The 17,466-nt window shown below is 44.1% G+C and overlaps 2 protein-coding genes across 8 annotated transcripts in view; one reads left to right on the forward strand and one right to left on the reverse strand.

Annotated features, from left to right (window-relative positions):
* The window catches only part of TDRD9 (tudor domain containing 9), a 107,559-nt gene that overhangs the window by 1,175 nt on the left and 88,918 nt on the right, over positions 1-17,466 (forward strand). For 2 of the 7 annotated variants that reach the window (XM_077910763.1, XM_077910764.1), the window contains exons 1-2: positions 371-639; positions 17,045-17,151. In XM_077910763.1, coding sequence (XP_077766889.1) covers positions 440-639; positions 17,045-17,151 — 307 coding nt within the window. In that variant the 5' untranslated portion in view covers positions 371-439. Of the gene's footprint in view, positions 1-364; positions 640-17,044; positions 17,152-17,466 lie in introns of those variants that run through there. The other 5 variants (XM_077910766.1, XM_077910768.1, XM_077910769.1 and 2 more) reach the window with 4 other exon arrangements.
* On the reverse strand, positions 8,170-10,390 carry RD3L (RD3 like). The gene is made up of 4 exons (XM_077908482.1): positions 10,195-10,390; positions 9,904-10,004; positions 9,211-9,516; positions 8,170-8,842 (listed from the first exon to the last, which is right to left on the reverse strand). Exons 3-4 carry the CDS (start codon positions 9,507-9,509, stop codon positions 8,545-8,547), a joined length of 597 nt encoding a protein of 198 aa, XP_077764608.1. The 5' UTR covers positions 9,510-9,516; positions 9,904-10,004; positions 10,195-10,390; the 3' UTR covers positions 8,170-8,544.

The following is a 17,466-nucleotide window of genomic DNA, read 5'->3' on the forward strand; positions in this document are numbered from 1 at the left end:
CGCTGGCGCGTTCTGATTGGAGGACCTGGGCGTGGCGGGGCCTGCCGCACGAGGTTCGGGTTACGTGGGCGGGGCGCTGGCGTTTTCTGATTGGAGGACCTGGGCGTGGCGGGGCCTGCGGCACGAGGTTCGGGTCAAGTGGGGGGGCGCTGGCGCGTTCTGATTGGAGGACCTGGGCGTGGCGGGGCCTGCGGCACGAGGTTCGGGTCACGTGGGGGGGGGTGGGCGCTGGCGCGTTCTGATTGGAGGACCTGGGCGTGGCGGGGCCTGCGGCACGAGGTTTGGGTCACGTGGGGGGGCGCTGGCGCGTTCTGATTGGAGGGCCTGGGCGGGGCGGGGCCGGACCACGTTCCCGCCGTCGCCAGGTCGCGTTCCCGGCGTCGTCTGTTCCCGCCGCTCCGCGGGGCAGTTGAGGCGGCCTCGACGCCAGGCCGGCGACATGCTGCGCAAGCTGACCCTCGACCAGATCAACGACTGGTTCACCATCGGCAAGACCGTGACGGATGTGGAGTTGCTGGGCTCGCCGCCCGCCTTCCCGGCCGAGGCGGCCAGGGACGAGGCGCAGCGCCGGGACTCGGCCCCCAGGTTCGGCCCCGCGGCCCAGGCCCAGCCGGCGGCGGCAGCGGCGGCGCCCAGGAGGTAGGCCGTGGCGGGGGGTGCGCGAGGCGGGCGCCTTCCCCCAGGCCGCGTGAGCCGGTCCCCCCGCCCGCCGCCCCCCGCAGGCCGGCCAGTCCAGAGCCAGTCCAGGGTTCGGGGCCCTTTCTCAGGGTCCATTAGTAGACGTCATCTTGTAGAGCAGCTGGGGGGCGCGGACGGCCACGGGCTGGCTTCCAGGTTTGGGCGAGTAGGAGTAAAGCTGTGGCAAACGTTTCCTTTGATGCTCCTCCCCAGCTTGGAAGGGGCAGAGCAGAATTGCTTTTAAAGAACTCACTGTGGTAGTGGAAGTAAATTCTGGAACTTTTCAGGAACCGAAAGTGCAGATTTAAATGTCCTTATAACCGTACAGGACCAGTTTTTAAAATTTCTAGTCCATTGTGGACTAAGACTTTGAAAAATTAATGAAAAATGAAATTTCAGAGTAACGGAATGAAGAACAGACAAAACACAAGCTGAATTTCAAATACTACAGGGCAGCCCGGGTGGCTCAGCGGTTTAGCGTCGCCTTCAGCCCAGGATGTGATCCTGGAGACCCGGGATCCAGTCCCACTTTGGGCTCCCTGCATGGAGCCTGCTGCTCTGCTCCCTCTGCCTGTGTCTCTGTCCCCCCCCCATGAATAAATAAATAAAATCTTAAAAGTAAAATACTATCATATTTAACATACAAAAGGGTTTTGTAAAATTGCTGTAAACGTTTCAACTTTTGTAGGTAACTAGAAACAGGTAGATGACTAGAGACAGGCAAATAATGCCGAGGCTTGCTTGTCTGTGTAGTGCTTTGAGCCTGATGTGTAGTACTTCGGGAAGTCCCATCCTGGGACCTTACCACATACCTAGTAACCAGAGGTTCTACCTTGTAGTAGGCACTCAAATACAGCTGTATTACTGAGTCCTTGAAATAACCCACTGAGATTGATGGCATTCTCTTGATTTTGTAGAAATCTGAAGGAAACAGACTTGGGTGGTAAGGTAGCTTGCCTAACTTCCTGTGATTAATAGTCATGATAGGTGGAATGATTCACCCCTCAACAAAGAACACCGCTGGAACCCATGACTACCTTATATTATACCGGCAAAATCCTTTTTTTAGGTTACAGATCCTAAAATAGGGAGATTACCTGGATTGTCTAATAACATGAACTTTAAAAGCAGAGACCGTTTCTGACTGGAGCCAGGGATTTGAAACATGAGAGGGACTTGACCAGTTGTTGCTAGACTGGGCCAAAAGGAAGCAGGAGAAGAATGTGGGCAACTGGGAGCAAAGATGGGATCCAGCTGACAGCTATTAGGGAAATGGGAAACTCCATCCTACAACATAAAGGAGCTGAATTTGGTTAACAACCAGAATGGAGCCTCTTGGAGTGAATGTAGTCCTGCCAACAACTTTTTATTTATTTACTTGAGAGAGAGAGAGAGTGAGAGACTGTCTCGGGGGAGGGATGCATAGTGGGGGGACAGAAGTAGAGAATCTTAAGCAGGCTCCATGATCAGTATGGAGCTTGACCCGAGGCTCAGTCATGATCAGAGTTGAAATCGAGTCAAAGGCTTAGCCGACTGAGCTACCCAGCCAGCATCTTGATTTTAGCCTTATGGGACCTTAAGCGGGGGATCTAGTTTGGTTCTACCTGAAGTTCTGATTTAGAGAAACTGTGAGATCATAAATTTGTTGTTTTGAGCTGCTGAATTTCTGAGTTTGGTGATTTGTTAGGGTAACAACAGAAAATAATACACTAGTACGGTTGGGATTGATTTAGGGTGAACTGACCTGAAAGCCAGTCTCAACTACACTGGCTGGCACACAGCGATGCTCAGATACTTGCGTTGAGCTTCTGGAGTTCAGTCCACAAGAGTCGTTAAATCAACTTTGAGTCATGTGAGTAGTGACCACTAGTATTAAATAAAAGTAAGGGGCAGTCTGGGTGGCTCAGCGGTTTAGTGCCACTTTCAGCCCAGGGCGTGGTCCTGGAGACCTGGGATCGAGTCCCACATCAGGCTCCCTGCATGGAGCCTGCCTCTCCCTTTTGCCTGTGTCTCTGCCTCTCTCTGTGTGTCTCTCGTGAATAAATAAGTAAAATCTTTTTTAAAAAAAGAGTGAGAAATAGAAAATGTGAGACCCCTTAGCACCTTAAAGTATACTTTGTTCCAGGGAAAACTTTCCTATATAAACACTTCAAATAATCACATCTGGTGATTTTTTACCCAGTTTCTTTTACCTAATTCAGTTTTTCCTTCTCAATATGTGTCACGTGAATTGAGTGCCTGCCATGTTGAGCATTGTGTCAGGGGACACAGGTGGGACAAGTCTCAGTCCTGACAGACCAGAGAAATCCCATTTTATAGTCGAGGATCAGGTAAGTTAAGAAACTTACCCTCATTTCTCATGTTACTATATTACGTAGGATGGATGTTTGACTCCAGAGTTGCTTTTCAGTATCTGGGCTTTGCACAGATGTTCATGTATGTATGTGTCATTCTCCAAGGATTCTTATTTTCTGTTCACTCACAAAGGCTATGTTTTTTAAAGACCTTTTTGTCTGTTTAACAGATTTAATTTGCTAGATCATTTTACCATTAATTAAAGTGTCCTGTATCTATGTGCCACTGGATTGGAGTGGCTGCCATAGAGAGAATAGGCAAGGTCAGAGAGGGAATGGAGCTGGGTCCAGAACTGTCTCTGAAATCACAGAGGACTTTGCTGCTTCATCTGAGGCCGCTGGGGAACCGTTGGAGGGCTCTCTCGTGTCCTGAGCAGAGCTGTGACGTGACCCCTGGCTGTAACAGTCACTGCCGTGTGGAATGGATTGAAGGGGGCCTATGGCAGAAACAGGGAGATCAGGGAAGAGTCTATTGATATAATCTATGACATCACCATTTCTGTGTCAGCTTGACTGGGCCATCGTACCTGTATTTGGTTCAGCATGATTCTGGAGGTTTCTGTAAATATACTTTTTGGATGAAATTAAGTTGAGGGATTTTTAGTAGAGCACATTACCTTCCAAATTGTGGGTGGGCCTTACCAAATCAGTTGAAGACCTGGCTAGAGCGAAGACTGACCTCCTGAAGCAAGGAGGAGTTCTGCCACTCCGTTCAGACTCAGACTGCAACTTTTCTTTGGGTTTCCAGACAGCGGGTCTAATTCTTTAAATCTCCTCCTCCCTTTTCTCTCTGTGTATCTGCACACAAGGCCTGTTGGTTTTGTTTCTCTGGAGAAGGCTCATTATTCTATCATCCAGGAAGAGAGAGGGTGATAGGTTAGACCAGGACTGTAGCAGTGGAGATGGTAATCGGTAGTGCAGTTTGGGTGCATTCCTAAGGCAAGGACCTTGTAGCTGGATCAGATACAGAACCTGAGTGGGGAAACGATCCGGGGTGACACCAAGGTTTCCGGCTGGGGCCCTGGAACGTGTTACCATCTAGTGAGAAAGGCAAGGCTGCAAGAGGAGCTGGTGTATGGTGAAACAGTAGGAGTTTGATTTGAACACGTTAACCTGACAACACTGGTAGATAACAGTAAACGTAGGCAGTCTGGAGTTGAGGAAAGAAACCTGGCTGGAGCCAGATGTTTGGGGGGTTAGAGGCTTTGAGACCGATGAGCTCACCCACATTATGGGTGCTGGATCCTAGGGGGTGAAAGCTGAGAGAGAAGAGGTCCAAGGACCCAAGCTTGGAGCCCTTTAACATTGAGAGGTTGACAAGCTGGAATGAACAAAGGACGGTGAGAAGGAACAGCTGGAAGGCTCTGAGGAAAACCAAGTGAGTGATCTTGTCACCCTCTTTTTTTTTTTTTTAAGGTTTTATTTATTCATGACAGAGAGAGAGGCAGAGACACAGGTAGAGGGAGAAGCAGGCTCTTTGCAGGTAGCCTGATGGACTCGATCCCGGGTCTCCAGGGTCACGCCCTGGGCTGAAGGTGGTGCTAAACCGCTGGGCCACCGGGGCTGCCCAGTCTTGTAACCCTTTAAGTAAACAGCTGTTTTCCTAGTATTCCTTCTGTGCCTGTCTCAGTACTTGTATGGAATTGCCTTATGTTGGGGATCCCTGGGTGGCTCAGCGGTTTTGCGCCTGCCTTTGGCCCAGGGCGCGATCCTGGAGTCCCGGGATCGAGTTCCGTGTCGGGCTCCAGGCATGGAGCCTGCTTCTCTCTCTCTCAATCTCTCTCTCTCTATCATAAATAAATAAAAATAAATCTTTTTTTTTTTTTAAAGGAATTGCCTTATGTTGTTTTACCCATGTAACAACTTTGTGAGGGAATGGATTGTCACTGAATCTCCACCTCCTAGTGCAGGGCCTGACATACAGTAGAAACCCAGATACTTGTTTGTGTGAATGAAGCACCTTGGTAGATCCCAATTCTTGGGTGCTTATGATATACTAGAAATGAGAGTGGAGTCCTTGTCCTTTCCTGCCTTGACTGAATCATGAAATCAGCCTTACTCCTTTTTTTTTTTTTTTTTTAGCCTTACTCCTTTGACCATAGTTGATTTCCCTAAGAGGTGAGTGAGTGTGTGTGTGTGTGTGTGTGTGTATGAGTAAGTGTAATCAGTGCAAATGAGACTATCAAGGCAACTATATCAATGCAAATGAAAATATCAAGGCAATGTTTCTAGAATAAGAGTACACTTCACTGTACTTTCACCATCCTGGACTAAATAAACCACCATTATCTCATTCCTGGATTATTGCAAAAGCCTTCTATTTTTATTCTCCTAGCTTCCATCCTTGCCCCCAACAATTTATTCTAGCACCTAGAATACCTGACGTGAGATAGATGGCTCAGGTAACATCGGTTGAATGAACAAATGAGCAAACATTTACTCCTATTAAAGTTCTTTGAGTAGATGTGTAACTAACTTTCTGTGAGTAGATTGCAATGCGGTTAAAGCATAGACTCTCATGGCTTGCCAGACCTTCTTCCGTCTTGCATCTGCCTAATCTGCGCTCTGGCCACACTGGCTTTTTTTCTGTGTTTTGAAGACACTGGGCTCATTTCTGCCCTTGGGGCTTCTGCATTTACTCCTCTTCCTGGAGCAGTCCCCCTCTTCCCTGTCCAGTTTCTTCCCAGTCCAGTTTCTTCCCATGACTGCCCCCATCATTCTGGGCCCTGTTTCGATGTTTACTTCTTACAGAGGCCTCTTGTGGCCGCCACAGCTGTGGGAGTCCTCCCACACCTCCTCTCTCTGCCTCTCTAATCTCTTTCAACGTTTTCTTCCTCCTCTAAAGCACTTAACATGTGCCCCAAGTCTTTTGTTTATGGGGTATTTTTTGGCTCCTCCACCATCCAGGATGATCTTGATATTTCTGGTTTCTAGAATTGGCTGGCTTGGTGGTGGTGTCATTTACTGAGCTGAAGTGCTGTGTTTAAGGAGCTATGCTTTTTGTTTGTGTATGTGTGTTTTGATTCTTTGTTCCTTTCTTGATTTTTGTTCTTTTAAAAAACAAACCTCTATGACTCTGGTTGCCTGGGGGCATCCAAAAGGAGGTGTCAAGTAGGCAATTGACTGTATGCATTTGGAGCTCAGAAGACAAGGGAGGGCTGGAGGCATGCAGGGGGCCTGACCTGAATCTTTGCCCTCTTGTTCACTGATACTGGGCAAGACATTGAATGTGTCCAAGGCTGTGTGTTCATTTGTCAAGTGGGAATAATACTACCCACTTTTAAGGTAAGGATTGAGTGAGGGAATATACACGGTGCTTTTCACAGTGCCTGGCATGTGGAAGAACGACTTTAGCATCGTTAAATGGATTGGGCTGGTTAATAACGATAGCTTGTGAGAGCTTATTATGTGCAGATATGCAGAGTATTTCTATGTGGATTAATGTACCTACCTCACTATTTCCCAGCTAAAGCTTTTATTTTTATGTTTTGAAAAGATTTTATTTATTCATGAGACACATAGAGGCAGACACATAGGCAGAGGGAGAAGCAGACTCCCTGCGGGGAGCGTGAGGTGGGACTTGATCCCGGGACCCCAGGATCACATTTAAGCTGAAGGCAGATGCTCAACCGCTGAGCCACCCAGGTGCCCTCCTAGCTAAAGCTTTTAGCCCCTACATCAATAGCTTCTCTCTATAAAACATGCCTGAAGCTTTCCTAGTATTATTCTCCATTTGCAGCCCCCCCCCCCCATGTTTTTTACCTTAATCTTCTTGCCAACTGTAGGTACTATAGGCAGTTCAACATACAGAATGGGGATCTGTTAATATTCAGGAAATTATTTGTGTTAAAATATCTATTTGATTTGTAGATTTTCTAGGAACAACTGTAGTTTAAATTACATACTCCAGTGCTCTCACAGGAAACGTGGTTATTTGGATATTGCCAAAACAAAGTGAGAGATGGAGACTTTGCATACCAAAATGCAGTTTATTTCTTCCATTCCCCTTTAGAGTCTAGTTCTGGAATTGATTACATCATGGGTGACTTAGAGCAGCATAGGGTTCCTGTTCTCCTGGACTAGTGGGCCATGTAACTATCTGCATCTTCTTCAGTTGCAGAAAGCTTTGGACAAGAGGAACTTAAAATCATCTTCTTCCTGTCTGGACAGAGAATGGTGCCTCTCAACAGTGTGGTGGGCTTGGTCACTTCGTGTGGTGGCTGATGGAGGTGCCTTGTAGGGAGAATAGTGTTTGGGGCATCCTTCTGGTCTATATCTCCTAATCCACATGGTGAGGTGGCCAGTTCTAGTGTGCATTTCATAGACAGACTCCACGTTTAAAACAAATTTTGTTCTCACCATTAGGGCAATATACTAAAATTCTTGTTCTGTATTCACTGCACAGTAAGCAATCATGCACTTCTGGAGACACTTAGCTCTACCTCACATAGTTTCCACTCTAAGACTTTTATGGTGATTGAAGAGCCATAGATAGCTCATGAAAACAATCAAAAGGGAACAGGAGTGAGAGGTCTTTTAGATCCACTTAGAGCTGGGTTTCCACTTACTTTGTCTTATGAAACACCGATCAGGTTGACACCATGTATGACAGGATTAAAGACTTAATTGGGCCCCATTCAGAATGGTGTAGATATTGCACAAGAATCCAGGAAAAAAGTCAGATAGGTTTCTTTAGAGTGTGTATTGAGTTTTAGTCTTGAATATTTTTTTTCTTTTTTAAAAGATTTTGTTTATTCATGAGAGACACAGAGAGCAGGAGAGACACAGGCAGAGGGAGAAGCAGGCTCCATGCAGGGAGCCCCATATGGGACTCGATCCTGGGACTCCAGGATCATGCCCTAAGCCCAAGGCAGACACTTAACTGCTGAGCTGCCTAGGTGCCCCAGAATATTTGCTATTTTCAATGAACCAAGTCTTGTTGTTGTTGTTTCCCACTGATATCTATGTGATAATGTAGACCGAGATTAAAACGTTATTAGTAACAAATCTGAGTGTTGAAGGAAAGGACTACTTAGACTTTCAACTGGGCATTATTTCCTCTGTCACTGCCCATCTTCCCCCTCCCCACTGAAAATGACTGATTTGGAGTGGGTTCTGTGTTATTGTAAAAGTAAGATTCATATCAATCATTTATTTTATTCTCTACATAGCTTCCTTTCAGAATAAAAGTTAAGGTTAATGTCTAATTTTCACACAGAATTTGTCCAGTCCATACTTGTTCTTGTGAGATGTGTTTGAGGTATAAGAAAATACTTCAAACATTTTTTTCAAAATGTTAGCAATCATTTTAGTTAAAAGTGTACAGTTGAATAAAACATTGCATTTTTAGAGTGGATAAAAAAGGAGCACTTTAAACACAGAATGCATAGTTAAAAACTACTTAACATCTGACTTTGCAACAGAGAAATTACATTACATTACATTTTCGTATTAATATTAAGAATTCTGCTTCTAAAGATGGCTATAAAAACTGCTCTGATTTATAAGTAACTTAACTTGATGGATAATAATATGGTAGGTTCCATATTCTATGTGAGAATGCTGGGAACCTGTTCTTTGTGGTTTTGTCCACATAACTGGAAATGGTGGGTATTTCATCTTTGTCTGAACTCCTGGAGCTTGTACCTGGAATCACAGAAGGAATAGGACAGTCCGTGTTCCCTGACTCTTCTGGGCCTTCTTGTTGGTTACCTTTGTCAGTACTATTTAGGAAATCTTTCAGAACTTGCTTGAAGATGTAGACTATTTCCCATGGCAGTACATCATTTTCTGCTAAAACTTCTCGAAATCTGCAGGGAAACCAGTAATGAATATTCAATTCAGAAATTTTCTTTTGTCATCTGTTTATCTCCAAAAATACAAGCTTAAGTAATGTAACCCTGTATAGTGGTTGCTCACCTTTTTGAGTAATCTGCACATTTATTTAAAATTATGCTTCTTTAGTAAAGAGATTCTGATTGTGATTTAAAAATATTTCCTAGCCAGTAAGATGTCAATGGATATTTTAGTCCAGCCTATCCTTGGGGATTTTGGTTGCTGGGTTTGATACACATGATTAAAGAATTTATATGATAGAATACAATTTCTAGTCTAGATGTATGAGTAACTTAGACTTGACAGTAGCAAAATATCACAAAAGAGAACATAGTATTTTTACCTGCTGAGAATAGTTCCAGTTTGACAAGGCTGAATTTGTGAGCAAAGGACTTCAAGTTGTCGTTGTTCAGTAGCTGGGATGGTTGTGTGGGGATTCTGATAGTTTCTCAGCCAGTTATAATCCACACCTGTTTTTTTCACTTTTTGCTCATTTTCGATCTCTTGTATTAATCTCTCTCGCTCCTTCAGATGCCACTTTAATTCCCGAAGCAGAGTCTTTGTCACTACATCGGAGCCAGGATAGTGTGTGGGATTGTAGGAATCATATTTTGGCCATTTCATCCAGCCAAAAAGTGGCATTTTTAGCCTATGGAAATATTCTCACTTGTTTATTTGCATAAAATGTGGTCCTGATGAGCAAATATGTTTCTTTACAACAAATTTGCTAGAAAAGTGCATGAGTTTTTCACTGGTTAGATATACAGGTCAGAATAAGATTAGAGCATGGATTAAAGCTTTTCATTTTCTAAGTAGGTCAGTACCAAAAACCAAGGTTTGAAAATGTTTATGTAGCTAAGCAGAAACGAAACATACAAAGTCAGAGATAATCTCCAGACTGAACATTGTGTGAAAAATAACATTAATACTTGCTATTAAAAGTTCTTAGGAGGCTTTAAAATATTAACGTATAGGGAGTGCTATCTATAAACATACTTTTGACTTAGGTTTTGTGTAGAAAAGGTGTAAAGCGTACCTGGTAAGTCGATGAATCCGATGTGTTGTTGCCAAAGAGTTTGCTTGAATTAGTGATGAAGCTGTATTTTACTTGGGCATAGGTTCTCCCGGATATATCCTCTGTTGGAAGGAATAAGCCGCCTTATTATTTACCCACTGAAACTGTATTTGAAATAAGTTTCTATGTTAGGAATGAGGTTGTGATGTCTTCATTTAGAGAGAATGCTCATTAATTCACCTTGTAAGTAAGCTAGAAAAAATGACAAAAATAACTTACTATTTAATCTTCACAAATTATATAATGGTCTACCTTCTGAATGTTGCTCAGTCTATTTGAAAAAGATGCCGGCAGCAATGGGCTTCTGGTCCTAAATGCACTCAGACTGACTTTGGTGATGAAATGAGAACGATAGTGTGAGGCACCACGGATGTGCTCCCAGCTACGGTGAAGACTGTCGCATGGTGTGATGCTCTGCTGTGCATAGCTGTAGGTCACAGTTTAGTGCTGTATTTTTATGCCTGTAGAGCTCTAAAAATAACCACACTGCTTTTATTCTTCAGCTTAACTTTCAGGCCATCTAGAAGCCAGGTCACTGTCCCCTCCAATGAAAGCTGGAAAAACAGATCAGTCTTGATGATTTGCAAAATATCCATTCTGAGAAAATTTTTTATGTTTGAGGAAAATAGAGAATGCTGATATCTGTCATACGAAGTATTTAGTAAAGGTTTTCTGTATTCATTCTCTTTTAAAATAGTAGTTACATTTGTATATTTAAGCAAGTTGTATTGCCAGAGGATGTAAATGCTTAGGTAGGTAACTCTAAAATATGCTTTATGATTTCCTTAAAAACATAGCAAAAATGGATTAAGGTTGAGAAAAATAGAATATATAAAGATGAAAACAAAATTTTCTAATTCATTAAAGAAGGTAATTATATATATAAAAAAAGTAATTATAGTTTTTTTTTTTTTTTTTTTTTTTTTTTTGGAACTGAAGATGAGACTCATACTTACTGTTGGGGCGAGTACCAATGCATAATGCTCTTTATCGTGCTGTTTTTGTTCAGCTGTTGTGTGTCTTTGGCTCAAGAGCGGACAGGTCTTTTACTCTCCGGTTCTGTGTTAGATGACTACCTAGTGGCTTTTCCTTTTATAACATTTATTTTTTTCTGTTGCTTTTTCCTGCAAATGAACCATAAAGATTAGACATGGCTTACATCAGCCCTGCATGTCATGCATGATAAGGAGTGATGTGTATGGTCAGCCTGCAGCTCTTATTGCTTGTGTGTGAGAAAAAGCCCCATGTCAGCATTCATTGTCTTCAACGGGAGGGTTTTCACATTACATTGTGTGTAGTATGAAAAGGAGAGGAATGGAAAGTTCATCATGACAGAAATGTCCTACCAGATTTTCTGCTAAAGTTACAATGAATCCTGACACTTCTCCCTTTACCACCTTGTTATTGCTTTAATTTTTATTTTTTTTGCCTCTGAGATAATAACATCCAATATATTGGGTGTGGAACGTAAACTATATTTCTTTCCAAGGCCCTCCACAGTCTTGTGTTATCCCTTCCTACCACTTTCCCTCTCACTCTCCCCTGGAGTATGTCTTGTTTCAGGCAGGCCTGATGGCCCTGACACTTGTCTCACACTGGCTCTGTCTTTTGAGGTATTTATTCTTTCTCTTTTCCATTTATCTACATCATAACTCTCTTTTCTAGGGCCCAGTTGAAATACCATCTAATGTTTTTCTTAGGGAAAACATCAGCATGTTTTCCTTGGCTGTACTATTTGTTAGAACTTGTAGAAAGATTGGTCTCTGTTCTTGTTCTCTTTCTCCCTTCTGTTTAGATTCTGCTCTGCCCTCCATTGGAATTGCTGGCTTTCAGTCACCTCAGCAGATGTTTGTGGATTATGTGGTGTCCTGATGCTGGCTGGGGACTGGGGGTGCAGTGGTGCACACGACAGACTTAGTCTGTCCTTGGGGAGAGGACCTTCCAGTGGGAAGACAGTAGGAGCACATGACTTGTCCAGTAGACTGATCAGATTACTGGGGTGGTTTAATCCACTGTAGGCCTCCCCCATTTCTATGGGGACGGCAGGGAAGAAAGCCTTTTTTGGGGAAGGAGTGTCCTTTTGGAGATTTGAAGATCAGTGAGCTAGTACACAAAGAGCTGCTCGAAGATAGTCTCCCTCCCCCAGGACACTTAGTTAGCACCTGTCTTGTCATTGTGACCACTGCTCTGGTCCAGCCGTCGCAGAGCTTTTCTTACCAGTCAGCTTACATTCAGCACGCCATCCTCTAGTGTGTTACTTGTGTAAACTTGTGTTTCTAGCACTCAGGGTATGCTACTGGTGTTGCTATCAAATGTATTTATTCTGTCCTAGCTCCTGAGACTGTTTGACATAGAGCCTAAGTATTCCAGTTGTGCTTTTACTACCATGTAGATGGAGAAAGTAGATATTTGGAGATCAGGGTAAGAAAGTACCTTTGTGTTAATCCTCCATGTTTATTAGGCTATAATCAGGTTAATTTGGATTTTTAAAAAAATATTTATTTATTCATGAGAGACAGAGAGAGAGAGGCAGAGACATAGGCAGAGGGAGAAGCAGGCTCCATGCAGGGAGCCTGACGTGGGACTCGATCCCAGGTCTCCAGGATCACGCCCTGGGCTGAAGGTAAACTGCTGAGCCACTCGGGTGTCCCTAACTTGGATTTTAGTAAACATTTTAGTAAGTTGAATAAATGAGTTGTTTCTAATGAATTGCAACGTTAGGATATTTTGTGTGGAAGACATGAAACTAAAACTATGAAACCAATGAGTTTCTCTTTTGGTCATTATCTTGATTTTCTGGGCTGCATCTTGTTAGCTGAATGGTACACAGTTTTCTAAGACTTGGAGTGAAATAGGACCGTAGCATTCATAGTGTGTGTTTGTATGTAAATTTTTAAGATGCGCAAGGAAGCACATAAGAAAATAAGTTTGGGAAGACAACATCTGGGGAACTTGAGGGCATACTGGGGAGCCAGGGAGACTTTGATATGTTTCCATCAGGGCGTTCTCATATGGTGTTCAGCAGCATTTGACAGCAGTGAAGGGAGGACTTGTTGCTGTAAGGAGACTGGTAGCCTTCTGTTTTTAATTCCTCTGCTACTGGATTTAAAGTTCTGGATTATTGGTTCGTTCTTTCGGCCCTTAAAGATGCAGGTAAGGGGTGTCTAGGGGGTGTAGTTGGTCAGGTGTCCAACTCTTGGTTTCAGCTCAGGTTTTGATCTCAAGGTCATGAGATTGAGCTCCACATCGGACTCCAGGTTCATAGAAGAACCTGCTTGGGATTCTCTCCCTCTGCCTTGCCCCCCAAATAAATAAATCTTAAAAAAAAAAAAAAAAAGATGCAGTTAATATTTGAGGAAAAACTAAAACTGTGTTAATTTTTTTCTAGTATTTTCTTTAAAATATTTTATTTATTCATGAGTGACCCAGCAGAAGGCAGAGACACAGGTTGAGGGAGAAGCGGGCTCCCCAGAGGGAGCCCAATGTGGGACTTGATCCCAGAACCCTGGGATCGCGACTTGAGCCAAAGGCAGACTCTCAACTGCTGAGCCACTCAGGCGTCCTTTCTTTAAAATATTTTAATTAAAATACACTGATGTATGTACTTTTTAAAGTTAAAAATCAGGTTTATATTGGGTTGTGCATATGTTCTCAATTTACAGAAATTAACGTACTCCTATGCCATGTGCTGCAAATGTGTTTTCCTGAGTGACCGTTGCTTTTGCTCTCTAACCTTTCTAGAGACATTATTCATCAGCTTAAATGATAGTTTGCTTTGTTGGTCTTCTCCTTTTTGACTTCCTTTTTTGTGCTCTCGTTTATGGGTCTTCTCTAGTTCAAATTGTTGAACATCAGAGAACATTGTTAGCTTTACAGGCTTGAAAACAGAAGTGTCTGGGTTTTGAATCAGTTTGGAGTTGATTTGAGATTGATGTGAGGTGTAGGGTCAGACTTTTTGGTTCCCAGGGTGGATAGCCAGTATCCAAACTAAGTGGTCATTGCTCCGTTCTGGAGATTGTCCTCGTTCTGTATCCTGGGACCCTAGGGCTTGCAGGGTCCTCTGGGGAATGCAGTTGAGCAGCTATGTTTATTTATTTTTTTAATTTTTATTTATTTATGATAGTCACACAGAGAGAGAGGCAGAGGCATAGGCAGAGGGAGAAGCAGGCTCCATGCACTGGGAGCATGACGCGGGACTCGATCCCAGGTCTCCAAGATTGCGCCCTGGGCCAAAGGCAGGCGCCAAACCGCTGCGCCACCCAAGGATCCTGAGCAGCTATGTTTAGACGGCAAGTTCTCACCAGCCTACCTGTGGGGTTCGAGGTGTCTCGGGTTTTCAGAGCCATTGCATTGCCATCTGGGTCCGTCCTGCCCGCTGCCACCTGCTGGCCATTCTCTGGCTGAGCCCTCAGTTCTCAGTTCCTGATGAGCTGTTGGAGTCAGCACATGCTTGCACAGCCTTGGAGTGAGTCCAGTAGCTTATGGATGGCCTTGGTGTGTGTGTGGGGGGGCGGGCGGGTTTCAATTTCTTTCCTGTCCCGGAGTCAGCTCCCCTTTTTGGTACTCTGGCCAGAAGCCTGGGGTTTTATTTCTCTGCTCTACTACACGTTTGCTGCCCGTGCAATTGCCTGCATTCACATCTGGGCCTGAGCAGTGGGAAGACCCAGGAGGAAAGAAGGCAGTGAGGGTCCACCCTATCCTCTTGGAGAGAGTATTTCCCCTCCTTAGAGTTTGAGGCTCTTGCTGACCCCTGGAACATGAGAGAAAGGAGAAAAGATCCTTTCTTGCTCTCCGAGGCACCAAGGCACTTCTGGGCTGCTCTCTTGGCACCATGGCCTGGGTCTGCATATGCCAGGAGGGGATGGCAGAGGTAAACAGTGGCAGGGTGCCCCTGGTTTGCCTGCTGGTGCTCTGAATTCTGGTCTTCCTCCACTGTTTTCCCCTTACTGTGCTTTCAGAGACTCCCAACAACAGCCCACATGTTCTGTCCTGGCTTTATAGCTTCATTTGGTGAGGTGCAGTGTGTGTGTTTGGTCTTCCCAGCAGTGGGAACCAGGGAATCTTTATTGACTCTTGTTTTCTCATACCCAGCTCTAGCATGCCAGCATACTTCAGTGGCTCCCCCTTACCTGCTGCCACCCTTGTCCAAGCTTTGTCATTGTCTCTGGCCTTGGTTGTTGTGCTGCTGTGTTAGGTGGTCTCCCTGCTTCTGCTGTGTCTGCCCCTGTCACCTCACCCTGCTTCAGCTGCTCTGGGGCATCCTGTTAAAATAGTTCGATCTTGCTATTTCTGTGTCCCTGCTTAAAACCCATCTCAGCAAAAGCCAAAATCTTTATAATTTGTGCCAGCCTGCAGCCTGCCTCCTCACCTCCCAGGGAGCTACCCCCACTTCCCCGTACTTATAGGCCCCCCACTTCTTCCAGGCTCCCTGTGCCTCCTGACTCTTCTGGCATACTTGCCTCAGGGCTTTCCGATATTCTCCATCAGAGGACTTTCCCCTCAGAGGGCTGCACGGCCCCTCTTTTGCTTCCTTCTGATTTTTGCTTTATTTTTTTTAAAAGATTTTGTTTTATTTATTCATGGAGGGGGGGCAGAGACACAGGCAGAAGGAGAAGCAGGCTCCATGAAGGGAGCCTGACGTGGGACTCGATCCCAGGACCCCAGGATCACAACCCGAGCCGAAGTTGGACGCTCAACCACTGAGCCACCCCTGCATCCCTGATCTTTGCTTTAATGTCACTCTATCATCGTATTAGCATCACAGCCATCCTCCCCCCATCTCTCCTCCTGGCCGTGTTACTCTCTCTGGACTTATCTCTAACATACTGTGTTTTACTTTCTTTTCCCAACTAGACAGTAATAAGTCCGTGAGGATAGTTGGCCAGCTTCCTAGGGGGAGGGAGAAGCAGAGGGAGAGGGGGAGAGAGAACCTCAAACAAGCTCTGTGCCCAGCATGGAGTCCCACACAGGTCTCGATCCCAGAATGCTGAGATATGACCTCAGCCAAAATCAGGAGTCAGATGCTTAATTGATTGAGCCCTCCAGGTGCCCCTGGCAGCTGCTTTGTCCCAGGTACTTAGGACAGCACCAGGCATGGAGACAGCCCATAATTATTAATTTGTTGAATGTATTAACGAGTAAGTGTCAGGTAAACGGTAACCAAAAGAATGCTATCAACTATGAATATCCGGCAAAAGTATGATTTAATGCAAATAGCATTTTATTAAAGTAAATCTCATAGTTCAAGGACTGATACTGTATGGTTTTTTCTCTGACAGCAATTAAATTAGATATTGATAATGCAAACATAATTGACAGTATATTTTGCATATCATGCTGCAGTTGTCTTTTATTTTTTTTAACATCTTGGATATTTTTACCTATTAGTATGAATATAGCCATGGCAGTCCTTTAAAAGATACAAACTAAGTAGGAGTGTGCCGTAGTTTAGCCTAGCCCTCCCTTGGACATTTGTTTTCAGGTTTTAACTATCACAAACTTTATGAAAAGGTACTCTTCCTCCCTAGAGTCCTTTATACCCTTGCCTTTTACATTTTTCCTCCATATCACTAAGTATGTGTATCTGTTACGTCTTCTCCACTAGAGTGATGGTTCATGAGGTCAAGGACTTCATTTTGTTTCCTGCTGTATCTCTAGTGTCTCCAGCAGTGCCTTGCATGTGCTGAGTGTTCGATAAATCTTTGCTGAATAAATGAATGCCTCCATGCATGTCTGTGCATGTGCTTCCTTGTCTATATGTTGAAATACTGCTCTACTGAAGACACTGAGGGAAAAGTGTGGCTCATACGGGCAGATTGCCCTTTAGGATACCAAAGGGTCTTCCATTTGCCACTCTCCGCTGTGATCTGACAATATTCCTTCTTTCTGCCACTCTGAAGCAGGAAATTGGTTTCTCACTATTTTAATTTGCACCTAAGTGGTGAGTAGATGTGGAATGGAGCATTATTTTCATTTGCTGATTGACCATTTGCATGTTTTCTTCTATGACTTAATGTAAAAGGAACTATTCAAAAATTCTTCTGGCACATGGGGTTTCTTGAGTTTTCAAAAGCAGTATACTAACACTGAATATTCTTTGCAGGCCGCTTAGCCGGAAGAGCTCAGAAATGGAGTATATTAACAAATACAGACAGCTTGAAGCACAAGAATTTGATATGTATGGCAGTGATCAGTCACCCAGCAGGCCAGGTAAGTGGGTATCTTTAAATATTGTAAAGTATGCTGCATGAGTTATTCACAAATTAAAACATTCTTTAAAGTCTTTAAAAAATGTAATATTTTGGTCAACAAAGAATTCGTATTGCTAGTTCAAGATTTTTTTTTGAGAGGGTGAGTGTATGTTGGACTCAGTCATTTTTTTCCCTTTTATTTTTTTTAAGATTTTATTTATTTATTCATGAGGGACACAGAGAGACAGGCAGAGACACAGGCAGAGGGAGAAGCAGGCCCCATGCAGAAGCCCAATGTGATACTCGATCCCGGGACTCGAGGATCATGCCCTGG

The sequence above is a fragment of the Canis aureus genome, chromosome 9 (assembly GCF_053574225.1).
Source record: "Canis aureus isolate CA01 chromosome 9, VMU_Caureus_v.1.0, whole genome shotgun sequence".
In the NCBI taxonomy this organism is placed as follows: domain Eukaryota; kingdom Metazoa; phylum Chordata; class Mammalia; order Carnivora; family Canidae; genus Canis; species Canis aureus.